The 13745-nt window shown below is 39.6% G+C and overlaps 1 protein-coding gene and 1 non-coding gene across 23 annotated transcripts in view; one reads left to right on the forward strand and one right to left on the reverse strand.

Moving 5' to 3' along the window:
- The window catches only part of POLK (DNA polymerase kappa), an 88284-nt gene that overhangs the window by 17755 nt on the left and 56784 nt on the right, over positions 1–13745 (forward strand). For 12 of the 22 annotated variants that reach the window (XR_012413750.1, XR_012413748.1, XR_012413749.1 and 9 more), the window contains one exon: positions 11997–12144. The exons of 7 other annotated variants lie outside the window; for them this stretch is intronic. Coding sequence is in view for 8 of the 15 variants with exons in the window: in XM_045393870.3 (XP_045249805.2) it covers positions 12010–12144 (135 nt within the window). In the remaining 7 variants the exon portion in view is untranslated. Of the gene's footprint in view, positions 1–11010; positions 11161–11996; positions 12145–13745 lie in introns of all 22 variants that reach the window. 3 more of the 22 variants (XR_012413751.1, XM_073993626.1, XM_073993627.1) reach the window with 1 other exon arrangement.
- LOC123574257 (U7 small nuclear RNA) lies at positions 3106–3166 on the reverse strand. The gene has a single exon (XR_006699143.1). It is a non-coding gene; the product is annotated as a U7 small nuclear RNA (small nuclear RNA).

The following is a 13745-nucleotide window of genomic DNA, read 5'->3' on the forward strand; positions in this document are numbered from 1 at the left end:
GATTTGGAGAGGAACACACACAAACCATGGATGCATGGTTTGGATGCTATATAAGTAATTGTTATACTGTTACATAGTATATGCTATACAAATAGTTGTAAATGCGGTATAAATAGTTGTTATACTATTGTTTAGAGAATAAGGACAAGGAAAAATGTCTGCACATGTTCAGTACAGATTAAAAAAATTTTTTTTTATATACAGTGTGTTGAATACACAGATGTGGAACCCATGGATATGAAAGGCCAAGTACACAGATTATAATCTTGTAATATATATATAAACATATCAAAATGTATACTGGAGTATGTAGAGATCTTTTAGATTGAAATAGTGTAAAAAAATACTTAATACATTTCAATTATATAAGTACATACATATAATTGAGTATAAACGTATACACATAGATGAAATTGTACCCTTCATATCCAGTCTTAACGTTCCAGGAGATACAATAGAACTATCAGCACAAATTTTGCAGTAAATCTTAGCTCACTCAAATTCACATGAAATGGCTAAGAACAATAAAAACTTACTTTTTATGAATAATGCTTTCCCTTTACTTTCCCTTTTCCTTTAAGTAGAAATATAGGGCCCTATTTTCTTGATAGTTGATTTTTCAGTTTTTAGGTTAGGTAATGTCTGGAGAAAATAAGCCGTTTTAGATGCCATGATTATTGAAGAAATTACCCTCTGGATTACTGGGAAGATCTCCAGTTGATCCCAAATGTGTTTTTCTTTATGTTTCTCACATTTCAGGGTATTCAAAAAGCTGAATCTATTTGTATTTCTCCTCTATATCGATGATCTTCGTTTCTATCCATATTCTGAATTCTGTCTCTGACATTTCAGCCTAGTTAAGAACCATTGCCTGGGAACTAGTGGGTTGTTTGGAGGTAAGAGGACACTCTGGCTTTTTGAGTTGCTAGAGTTCTTGTGCTGGTTCTTTCTCATTTGTGTGGGCTGATGTTCCTTCAGTTTTTGATGTTGCTGTCCTTTGGATGGATTTTTTTGCTCTTCTCTTCTTTGATGCCCTTGGGGATTTGATTATGATATAAGGTGGATTCAGTTGACGAGCTTTGATTCTAGTCTGTTCCTGGGTCTTGGAGGAGCGCCCTCTGATTACTTTCTCTGTGCCTGCATTTTTTGGGGGGGTGTTCTGGTCCACAGAGCTTCCTCAGTCAGGGTCCTCAGTTGGCAGAGAGGCTGCATTCTTGCCACATCAGCCCTAATCTACTATCTGTGTGCTTCCTGGGGAAGCATGGGGTTGTGCCTGCCCGCAGAGTTCAGGTGGAAGTGGGAACCCTGGATTAGAAGTTCTAGTAGTTGTGGCCCATCTGGCTATAAGAGGCAGGGTGGGTAGAATTGCCTGCTCTGCTATCTGGTTGTTTCCATGGCAAAAAGAGGCTGCACCCCTTGGCACATTCAGGCAGAAGCAGGACCACTGGTCCAGAAGCTAAAGCAGGCATGGCTCACCTGGCTACCAGTGGTGGGGGTGGGTGGAGGCACCCACCCTGCCCCCTGGGTGTTTGCTGGGACAATAGGAGGCTGTGCCCATCAGTTTAGTTCCCACAGACGCAGGACCCCTGGGCCGGAAGCTCTAGCATGTGTTGCACCCCAGCTGCCAGAGGCAGGGATGGGCAGGGTGGCATGCTTTCTTGTCTGGGTGTTTACTGGGACAACAGGAAACTGCACCCTCCTGCTGAGTTCACACAGATGTGGAGCCCCTGGGCTGGAAGTTCTCACAAGCATTGCTGGCCTGACTGCCAGTGACAGGGGCGGGTAGGGTCATGTAATTTGCTGTCCCGGTGTTTCTTGGGATGACAGGAAGCTGCGTCCTTCAGCTGAGTTCACACAGAAACAGGACTGCTGGGCTAGAAGCTCTAGCAAGCATTGCCTGCCTGGCTACCTGTGGCAAGGGTAGGTGGAGTGGCCAGCCAAATTCTGGCTGAAGCAGGACCACTGGGCTGGAGACTGTTGCTGAGCCCCATCCAGCAAGGAGTAGTGGAGAAATACTGCTTTCAGGCACTGCAGTGGCGGCCTCTACTGGGGCTGTAACACTGGTGCTGATCTGCTCCAGAGCCCAAGGCTTATAGAGGTCCACTTGGACTTCAGAGTTGCCTCCACCAAACATCCCAGTGGCTCTCTGCCTCAGTCTGGAAGCGTGGGGATGGGGGGCACAGGGTGGCCAGGGGGACTCTCCCATTCCCAGTCTTGCACAGGTCCCTGTGGAAAGTGTGAATCCCCCTGGGGGCTCTCACTTACCCTTTCAGGTGTGGTTCTCCTGACTCTGTGCTCAGCCCAGACAAGCTGGTGCCCAGCTTCATTCCTCTGTGCTCTCTGTGTTCCCCTGCTGCCTCGATAGATCCCAACATTGTTTCTCAGATGATCAGTCTGCAGGGTCAGTGTTCACTAGCCCTTTTGCTTATTCTCTGTGAGAGCAGTGCACATGAGCTGCTTTTAGTCTGCCATCTTGGCCCCACTAACCTAACCCATTTTTAGATGTTACATTCCATCACTTCTACTTCTGCTATATTCTATTTGTTAGAAACAGGTCACTTAATTACACATTATGACATTAGTTTGTTGTGTCTTTTGTGCTTTCCTAGCATCTGTGAAGTATTATTGAAAGTAATTATTTTAGTAGTGTTAGGAAATGTATATTTTATAATAACTATTTTAGTAGTGTTAGAAAATGTATATTTGCAGTTCAAATTTTATTTTTTAGTGTACTTTGTAGTATAGAAATAAGTACTTCATATGCTGGCAATTACCGTTAACATTTTATGAATTTTCATAATGCTATGTATACCATGTGCACATTTTTTAAGCCTTCTTAAAATAAACAGCATATTTAGATCTCATTAATTTAAAAAAAGTTACTGGTAAGTCTAGACTGCTTTTTATTTTATGAAAAAAATTAAGCTAACATAAACCACATATTGTGATAGTTTGATGAACTAATCTAGCTCGGTGTTTTGCAATATTTTTTAACCCATGCTTTCTTTCATAAACCTTCCATTAGTGTTTTTTGAAACGTCAAAAAAAAATTACTGAATGCAAACCAAGTTATAGTATCTCAGAGGAGAGAGAGATATCATCTCATCAAGCTTTCTGGTGAAGACCGGAATACCTGTTAGACAAATTCTGAAAAACTGTAACACTCATCTCATCAATTGAGAATAATTATTTTTACTAATTTAGTGTAAATCCCAGATGCTGTTGTTTATTATCAGATGCTTTTTATATAATATATGTTTAAGTGGTTCTATTATTTATTTATTTATTTATTTTTGAGATGGAGTTGTGCCCTTGTTGCCTAGGCTGGAATGCAGCAGTGCGATCTCAGCTCACTGCAACCTCCACTTCCCGAGTTCAAGCAGTTCTCCTGCCTCAGCATCCTGAGTAGCTGGGATTACAGGGTACGCCACCATGCCCAGCCAGTTTTTTATATTTTTAGTAAAGGTGGGGTTTCATCATGTTGGCCAGGCTGGTCTCACACTCCTGATCTCAGGTGATTCACCCACCTCAGCCTCCCAAAGTGCAGGGATTATAGGTGTGAGCCAACGTGCCCGGCTGTTTAAGTGTATTTTTATAGTGTAGTTATTTGTTAATAATAGTTTCCAAATGGACTGTCAATATTTTAAAAGTAAAGCTCTTTTTAACAGTGTAATCTTAAAAGAAAAAAAGATTATTAAGGATTTTTTTTTCTTCAATTTATTGGGCAGGGGGAAGGTATGTGATTATGTTTCTAAGTCATTTTGGCTTAATCACTCCAAGACCACAACCTCTTGCTGATGTTTTTTAATCATGTTTGGCAAGTCCCAAAGCAGTGTTTTTGGGATGTTTAATTTTTTTTGTTTTTGGTATTTAGGCATGTATGATATGACTAGGAAGAAAATAGAATAATGATTTTCAGAGCTTATTTGCTGTGGAAACCATCTTTTAAAATTCATCAGTAGTAAACAACTGTTATTGGCAGTCTTTGAGTTGGTAACAATCGCAATGTATGTTAGTGTTCACACAAGTATTTCTTTTTCTGTTTCTTTTCTTTTTTTGAGAAAGAGTATCTCTGTCACCCAGACTGGAATGCAATGGCACTATCATGGTTTACTGCAGCCTAGACCTACTAGGCCTGAGAGATGATCCTACTTCAGCCTCCTAAGTAGCTGGGACAGCCAAGCTACTCTTTAAATTTTTTTTGTAGAGACAGGGGTCTCACAGTGTTGCCCAGGCTGGTCTCAAAACCCTGGGCTCAAGCAATCCTCCCACCTCGGCCCCCCAAAGGGCTGGGATTATAGGCATAAGCCACCACACCCTACTCACATAAATATTTCGAAGGAATTTGGAGAATCAAATAAATGAAGTTTACTATGAGCTTTCCCTTTTTTGTAGGTTACCCATTTATTCTTTTAAATTAGTGATAGAATACATATGAAAAAATTATAGAAGAGCTGTAGAGTAACATTAGTAGAACAGAGATATAGGGAAATACTTGAGATTTTTATCTAAAATTTCATTTGAACGGGGTTATGTTGCTAAGGAGTTTTAAACCCCTGCCATACACTATTAGAGCTGTAAGAAAACTAAAAAGTCAGGAGCAGTGGATCAAGAAACAATATCACGGTTAGAACGCAGAAGAAACTTAGGAGCAGTTTGGCAAAGGGGACAATTGAAAGGATCATTTTTCCAGGACAGGAAAATAATAATAGCTTACACAACTCTTTTTGATTTTATTAGATATTTTCCTTCCAATAGTGTGGAGTGTAGTGTAGAGATAAATAGCACAGTATCTCAATTTCTTATTTGTAGTGTAACCCTACCTTATTATCCTGGCTTCTGTTGTAATTTGTTTTTTTTTGTTTTGTTTTGTTTTTTTGAGACGGAGTCTCGCTCTGTGCCCAGGCTGGAGTGCAGTGGCTGGATCTCAGCTCACTGCAACCTCCGCCTCCCAGGTTCACGCCATTCTCCTGCCTCAGCCTCCCGAGTAGCTGGGACTACAGGCGCCCGCCACCACGCCCGGCTAGCTTTTTGTATTTTTAGTAGAGACGGGGTTTCACCATGTTAGCCAGGATGGTCTCGAGCTCCTGACCTCATGATCCGCCCGTTTCGGCCTCCCAAAGTGCTGGGATTACAGGCTTGAGCCACCGCGCCCGGCCTGTTTTTTTTTTTTTTTTTTTTTTTTAGAAGACACAGGCTTCGTCGCCCTGTCTCTTAAAAAGTCTTGCTCTGCCGCCCAGGCTGGAGTGCAGTGGCATAATCATGGCTCACCATGGCCTCGAACTCCTGGGCTCAAGTGATCCTCCTGTCTCAGCCTCCCGAGGAGCTGGGACTACAGGCACATGTCAACACATCTGGCTGTTTTTTTGTGTAGACAGGGTCTCAGGATGTTGCCCATGCTGGTCTTGAGTTCTTAACCTGAAATGATCCTTCCATCGTGGCCTCCCAAAGTGCTGTAATCACAACCCTGAGCCAGGAGAAATGTTTTCTCCTTTTCTAAGGACATTAGTATGAACTGTCCCTTAAGACCTGTGCACTTCAATGAAACAAAATTAGTCTGTTTAGCATCACTTTTATATAGATAGATATTTTTGCCTATAACTAGCGCCCAAAGAAACTCCCAGCCTATCTCCTTCATGTTGATCAACATTCCAAGAAACAATCAACTCCTATAAGATAAAAAGTTAGATTTTCACACTTATTAAATGTCTTGAGTATGTTTATTTCTGAGTTAAAGTTTTCATTGTTAAAGAACCTGGAAGGCTTTTTATAAAATATGCACCTCATCATCCAAATAGAAACTTAAAAACTTGGAGGCTGGGCACAGTGGCTCACGCCTGTAATCCCAGCACTTTAGGAGACTGAGGTGGGCGGATCACCTGAGGTCAGGAGTTTGAGACCAGCCTGAACAACATGGAGAAACCCCGTCTCTACTAAAAATACAAAATTAGCCATGCCTGGTGGCGCATGCCTGTAATCCCAGCTCCCCAGCTACTCGGGAGGCTGAGGCAGGAGAATCGCTTGAACCTGGGAGGCAGAGGTTGCTGTGAGCCAATATTGTGCCATTGCTCTCCAGCCTGGGCAACAAGACCGAAACTCCGTCTTCTGTCTCAGAAAAAAAAAAAAAGCTTGGGGCTTGGGGAATTTACCTTTGAATTGACACTGTAGGTAATATGTTTATATCAGAATATTATTCATCCTGTCAAAATAAGATAATTTCCGCTTACTGTTCTATAAGAATGAATTTAATGTCTTTAGGATGAAGTAGAGTATAGGTTTTTAAATTTCCCTCTGTCCCATTCTTCTTCATTAGAACCAATTAAATGAATTTTAAAAAGGAGAAAGGCAATACATGCATGGTAGAAGAGAATACATGCATGGTTCTCAGAAGGCAGGCCTTCTGTCTCTGGTGAGAAACTTGAGTTTTCTTTTAGCGTATATACTCTTGGTTTAGGATCTGTGGGGTTTCATATTTCTTTCTCTCAGTAACACATGTAAATGAGAAAATCATTCAAATCCAGTTTAAAATATTTTTGAAAGATTTTTCCTCGTATTTTGCAAAAAATATTTAAAGCTAAAAATTCAAAGTTGCACCTATACTTTCATTTTTGTCATATAAAAATTGTGGCCATATGGTTTCAGTGTATGTTTTCATGTATCTGTGTGTAAAATAATTGGAGAACATGGAAAAATAATCTGTTAAAGTCTTGAAATTGTGATTTTTTATTTTCTTGAAATTTAAAAAAGTATTTTTACAGTAAATGAAAATGAAAACGGAAATTTTAAAGTAGATCATATAAGATGTATTGGTTTGAAAATTACTACTTTAATGTAGAGTAATATCCCCAATTCAATTCATTGTATTTAAATTTATAGAGAATAACATGAACATTTAATCACAGTTTGAAATTTTGTGCCGGGTGCTTAATCTGTTCAAAGTATTAAATATTTGAATATTTGGGAGATTTAAAATAGTATATGTCCTTAAGGTATATAAAGGTTTTCTGAGGAAATTATTACATTTGGTTATTTACAGTATATTAGAAATAGGAAACAAGCTCCACCTAGGAACTTACTCTAGTTTAGCTTTCTGTATTCCTCTCTCTCTCTCTCTCTCTGTTTCTCTCTCTCTCTCTCTCCCCCCCACCTCCCTTTCCCCCATCGCCTTTCTCCTCCCCTTGTCTCTTACTACTTTGGGTATATTTTGCATATTTTCTGGTAGATTAATTCCAGATGACTTTGATCACAGTGTGATATTTTTTATATAGCTTCGTTTACCTCTTACAGGTGGGAAGGAACCCTACCACACTAAAACTTTTTCCTTAGAATTCCTTCTTAAAAATTCTAAGTTTCCATCTTTATTACTACAAAAAGCAAAAGTTTGCCTTACGTGTGTGTGTGTGTGTGTGTGTGTGTGTGTGTATATATATTTTTTTTTTTTTTGAGACAGAGTCTTACTCTGTTGCCTAGGCTACAGTACAGTGATGTGATCTTGGCTCACTGCAACCTGGCTCACTGCAACTGCCACTTCCTGGTTTCAAGCACTTCTCCTGCCTCAGCCTCCCAAGTAGCTGGGATTACAGGTACCTGCCACTGCGCCCAGCTAATTTTTATGTTTTTAGTAGAGATAGGGATTCACCATATTGGCCAGGCTGGTCTCGAACCCCTGACCTTGTTCTTCTTTGTTTCATTCCTTTTTTTTTTTTTTTTTTTTTGAGAGAGAGAGTCTCGCTCTGTGGCCCAGGCTGGAGTACAGTGGCATGATCTCAGTTCACTGCAACCTCTGCCTCCCAGGCTCCAGGGATTCTCCTGCCTCAGCCTACCTAGTAGCTGGGACTACAGGTGTGCACCACCACACCCAGCTAATGTTTGTATTTTTAGTAGACGTGGGGTTTCTCTATATTGGCCAGGCTGATCTTGAACTCCTGACCTCAGGTGATCCACCCACCTCGGCCTCCCAAAGTGCTGGGATTACAGGCGTGAGCCACCACGCCCAACCTTATTTGTTTGTTTATTTACTTATGTATTTATTTATTTTTGAGATGGAGTCTTGCTCTGGCCCAGGCTGGAGTGCAGTGGTGTAGTCTCGGCCCACAGAAGCCTCTGCCTCCCGGGTTCAAGCAATTCTCCTGTCTCAGCCTCCTGAGTAGATGGGACTACAGGCATGTGCCACCATACCCAGCAAATTTTGTATTTTTAGTAGAGAGGGTTTCACCATGTTGGCCAGGCTGGTCTCAAACTCCTGACTTCAGGTGATCCACCCACCTCGGCCTCCCAAAGTGCTGGGATTATAGGCATGAGTCACTGCTCCCAGCTGTGCCTTATATTTTTAACTAGTAACCTGAATAAATTCAAGGTGATTTTGAAAGCAGAGCTCACAGGATTTCCTGATAGTTTGGATGTGGGTGTATGAGAAAGAGAGGGGTCAAGGATGACTCCTGGGTTATTTACATGAGCAACTGGAATAGATTAGAGTTGCCCTCAGTGGATACCAGGAAGGCTGTAAATAGAGCTGGTTGGAGGGGATGGAGGCAGATGAAAAGATTACTTTTGGACATGTTAAACTTGAAATGTCAAACAGGTATTTGGACTGGTGCTATAAACCTGTAAGTCATTGGCATGTGGATGATAGTCAACATATGCCTATGAAACTGGACAAAAGTTTCATGATAATTAGGTATCAATAAGCAGGAAGGTAGCAAAAAACTAACTCTACCTATCTCACAATTTTGCCTTGTCCCAGGATTGCCCATAGTCCAGTTCTTTTGACTCAAGCACCAAAACCAACTCTTAGAGGTTTTTTTTGTTTGTTTGGTTGGTTTGGTTCTTTTGAGGCAGTTTCCTGCTCTGTTGCCCTGGCCGAAGTGCAGTGGCATGACCATGGCTTACTGTAGCCTTGACCTCCCATGCTCAAGTGAAACTCCAAACTCAGCCTTCCAAGTAGCTTGGACTACAGGTGCACATCACTACACCTGGCTAATTTTTTACTTTTATTTTTGTAGACATGGAGTCTCACTGTGTTACCAGGGCTGGTGTTGAACTCCTGGGCTTAACCAGTCCTCCTGCCTTGGCCTCACAAAATGCTAAGATTACAGTCATGAGATGCTGTACCCGGTCTCTCCTCAAGAGTTTTTTGGCTAAGCAATTAATATATCATATGTAAAGAGTAGGCATTCAATAATATTTCTTTTCCATTTATACATTTCATCATTTAAAGGGCAAGGCAGCCAGGAGTTGTGGCATGTGCCTTCAGTCTCAGCTATTTGGGAGGCTGATGAGAGAGGATCTCTTGAGCCCAGGAATTCAAGTCCAGCCTGGGCAACCCACCCCTGTCTCTAAAAAACAACAGCCAGGTGCAGTGGCTCAGGCCTGTAATCCCAGCTCTTTGGGAGACTGGGGCAGACGGATCACTTGAGTAGTTCGAGACCAGCCTGGCTAACATGACGAAACCCCATCTTTACTAAAAATACAAAAATTAACCAGGCGTGGTGGTGTGCGCCTGTAGTTCAAGCTTCTTGGGAGACTGAGGCAGAGAAACACTTGAACCTAGGAGGTGGAGGTTGCAGTGAGCTGAGATCACACCACTGCACTCCAGCGTGGGTGACAGAGTGAGACTTCATCTCTGAATGAATAAATGAATGAATGAATGAATGAGTGAATGTGAATAACAACAATGACAAACCCAGAAACATATGGGCAAGACAGCTTAAATGTAGGATGTTTGCATTTAGCCATTTCACTCTCTAGTAGTGAAGGTATGGTGAAATTGTGACTGAATTACATTCACCTGCTTTACTAGAAACTGACAAGTAATTGGATTAATGAAGCGTAAGGCAAAATGTAGAGTAATATTAGCTCAGTGTGATAGTTGAAGGGAAAAAATTCAAATGATAACAAAAAACCAACCTATATTCCCCCTGGGCACTACGAAACAACATCTGTACCAGTGGTTCCTATGCTTTGGGACACATTGAAATTACCTGGGCATCTCTTTAAAATACTCCTATCTGGCTACTACTCCCAGACCTTCTGATTTATTTGGTATGGGAGGACCGTTGGCGTCACAGCTCTCCAGGTGGGCCTAATGTGCAGCAAAGTTTGAGAACTACCATGATGTATACTTTTTTTCCTAGTGGAACTACCACTAATAGGCACAGTAATCAGAGTCCCTTCCAAAATTCTTTTTATTCTTTGCCAGTGCCAAAAAAAGAAGCAACATTGTTAAGGGAAGATCCTCAAGGCAGAGTAGAGTAAATTGGCGCCCTCTCTAAATCATGCAAATAAGTCACAATTGTAATTTATTTTAGATTCATGACAACTGTTCACCTGGCCACTTATTTATAGTATACGTGATCCCCAAATCGGAGGCAACTGTAATGTCATGGAGTGCATCAGAGTTGAAGTAAGAAGGCTTGCATTCAACTCCCAATTCTTCCACTTACTAACAGTTATGATGGCAATTCATTCAATCTTGCTGAAGTTCTCATTTTTTTTCTCCCTAATATGAAAATAACCAGATCTGTTTTGCATGGTTGTAAATATCTTTAAAAGCTAAGGTATGTGAAGGTAAACTACAAAGTATGTAAAGATATTAAAGATTTATTATTTGAAAGGATTTTTCTTAACCTTAGAGGTGACTTAACTTTCTAGGTTTTTTTTTTTTTTCCTGTATTTTTTCATTGCCTTAAGAAGGAGATCTGCATATAGTAGATAAAAAATGCAGTTGAACTTAACATGTGTAGTAGAGGAAGTATTATTTTGTATTTCTATACCATGTTTTAATCTGGGTAGAAACATAAGTTCTGTACTCATGCCTGGGTTCCAACACATGTGTTGCCACTTGTTAGCAAATTTCTCAATAGACATGTTCTAAGACTCAGGTTTGTTATCTTTTTGTATGGAGAATAGTACCTATCTTTCAGGGCTGTTATGACCCTCGCATATAGTGCCCTAAGCATAGTAGCTAGAATGGAGCATGCAGAAAATGCTAATTCCTTTCTTCTCTCCAAGAATATCATAATCTTGTGATAATACAGATGACCCTTGAACACCACAGGAGCTAGGGACCCTGCCCACGCACAATCAAAAATTCACATATAATTTTCGACTCCTGAAGAACGTAACTACTGTCTATTGTTAACTGGAAGCCTTACTAATAAGGTATGCAGTTGATTAATATGTATTTTGTATGTTATATTTGTTCTGTACTCTATTTTTACAATAAAGAAAGCCGGAGAAAGGAAAATGTTATCAAGAAAATCATAAATGAGACAGAATATATTTATTATTCATTAAGTGGAAGTAGATCGTAAAGATCTTCATCCTCATTGTCTTCATGTTGAATAAACTAAGGAAGAGAAAGCAATGGAGTTGGTCTTTCTGTCTTAAGGGTGGCAGAGGCGGAAGAAATTCAAATATAAGTGGATGCTCTCAGTTCAAACCCGTGTTGTCTAAGAGTCAACTGTAATTTTTAAAGTCTGAGTAATAATTTTTAGTAGCTAAAAATTCTTAACTGTCATTTAAAAATTTTGTTTTGCTGATTTCTATACCATTTAATGTTTTAAAAACTTTTTTATTGATGCATAATGGATGTATGTGGTGCTCCTGTCCCCCTACCCCCCACATGTTTTTTGGAGTTTTTCTCTGTTTTTTTGTTTGTTTTTTGGAGACAGAGTCTCGCTCTGTCGCCCAGGCTGGAGTGCAGTAGTGCAGTAGTGCAGTCTCGGCTCACTGCAATCTCTGCCTCCTGGATTCAAGCAATTCTTCTGCCTCAGCCTCCCTAGTAGCTGGGAGTACAGGCGCACACTGTCACACCTGGCTAATTTTGTTTGTATTTTAGTAGAGACAGGGTTCCACCATGTTACCCAGGCTGGTCTCGAACTCCTGAGCTCAGTCTGCCCGCCTCGGCCTCCCAAAGTGGTCGGATTACAGGCATGAACCACCACATCTGGCCACAGATGGTTTTAAAAGCAGTGTTTATCTTTATACTTTTTCAGATAAGTTTATACCATGGATAGCATAAAGGAGAAGTGTGACAGTTACAAAGATGATCTTCTGCTTAGGATGGGACTTAATGATAATAAAGCAGGAATGGAAGGATTAGATAAAGAGAAAATTAACAAAATTATAATGGAAGCCACAAAGGTATGTTTCCTGTTTCTTTTGATATGTGTAATTTAATGACCTTTTAACTTTCTGTTTCAAAGAAAATCATTTGAATGTCATTTTTATTTAATATTTCAATATATATTATTTTTAAACTACAAAAGAGTATGGAATAATCTCCCTTCTATTCTGTTGCTCCTACCATCCAGGTTTCTATTTCACATGCATATAATAGGCATATAAAGCCAAAATAATGTACATGTTCCTCTTCACCTTTCTTTTGTTTAACCCCAATGGGAGAAATTGTTTTGGTATTTGGATTTTTTTTTTTCAGTTAATATAACTTGGAGCTCTTTCTGTATAGGTAATTAAAGATCTTCATTCTTTGTATGCCTGTGTGTGTGGATATAATGTAATTTATTGAACCAGCCAAAAAGTTTATAGATAAATATATGTTATTTGTAGTCTTTTATTTTTACAAACATTACTAGTAAAGTAGGGAATAACTTTGTATTTTATAACTTTCTATATGTGCAAGTTTAACTGTAGAAGAGATTCCTACAAGTGGAATTGTTTCACCAACTACACATAGCACAAAAGAATATATGCATGTGTGATTTTTATGAATTGCCAAATTACCCTCCATGGTGTTTCTGTCAATTCACACTTCCACCACAAATATGTGTGTATTACCGTACTGAAACTGTGCTAACACAGTGTATTACTAAACTTTTGTATTTGTCAATCTGAGGTAATACAGTATAGCATTAATTTGTATTCCTTTTATGAAAAATTAGTTGCTTATCTTTTCTTTTTTTTTGAGACAGGGTCTCACTCTGTCACCCAGGCTGGAGTCCAGTAGCACAATAATAACTCATTATAGCCTCACCCTCCTGGACTCAAGTGGTCCTCTCACCTCAGCCTTTGAAGACCTAGGACAATAGGCACATGCCACTAAGTCTGGCTAACTTTTTATTTTTTGTTGAGATGAGGTCTCACTATGTTGCCCAGGCTAGTCTTGAACTCCTGGCCTCAAGCAATCCCTCTGTTCCCAAAGTGCTGGGATTATAGGCATGAGCTACCATGCCTGGCGCTCTTTTGATATTTTAAAAATTACTTGTATTTCATTTTTTATGAACTCTGATTATGTATTCTATATACATATGCACATTCAATAATTAGTTATCTTTTGACTTTGCTTATGGTAGTTTCTCCTGTTCAGAAATTTTTTGTTTGCTCCATTTTATGTAGTTGAATGTCAACTACATATGGCTTTAAGGTCATAAAAGAATTCTTTAATTTTTTTACCACTTTTTTGTTTCATTTATATATCATATGAATATATATGTATTAATGTGTTATGTGTATTATCAATGTATATCAATATTAATGTACATTAATAATATATACATAATATATAATGTGTACTCGTATGTTGTATTATATATGTTATGTACATTAATAAACACAATACATGTATTAATATACATGTAGAAAGATGTAAACTTTAAGAGAATATCCTTATTCTTAGGAAACGCATGGTGATGTCCACAGCAACTTACTTTAACATGGTTTAGCCAAAAGGAGGGGAAAGAGGTGTGTGTGTATGTATGTGTGCGTATGTGTGTATACACTCATGC

Source organism: Macaca fascicularis, chromosome 6 (genome assembly GCF_037993035.2).
Source record: "Macaca fascicularis isolate 582-1 chromosome 6, T2T-MFA8v1.1".
Classification (NCBI taxonomy): Eukaryota; Metazoa; Chordata; class Mammalia; order Primates; family Cercopithecidae; genus Macaca; species Macaca fascicularis.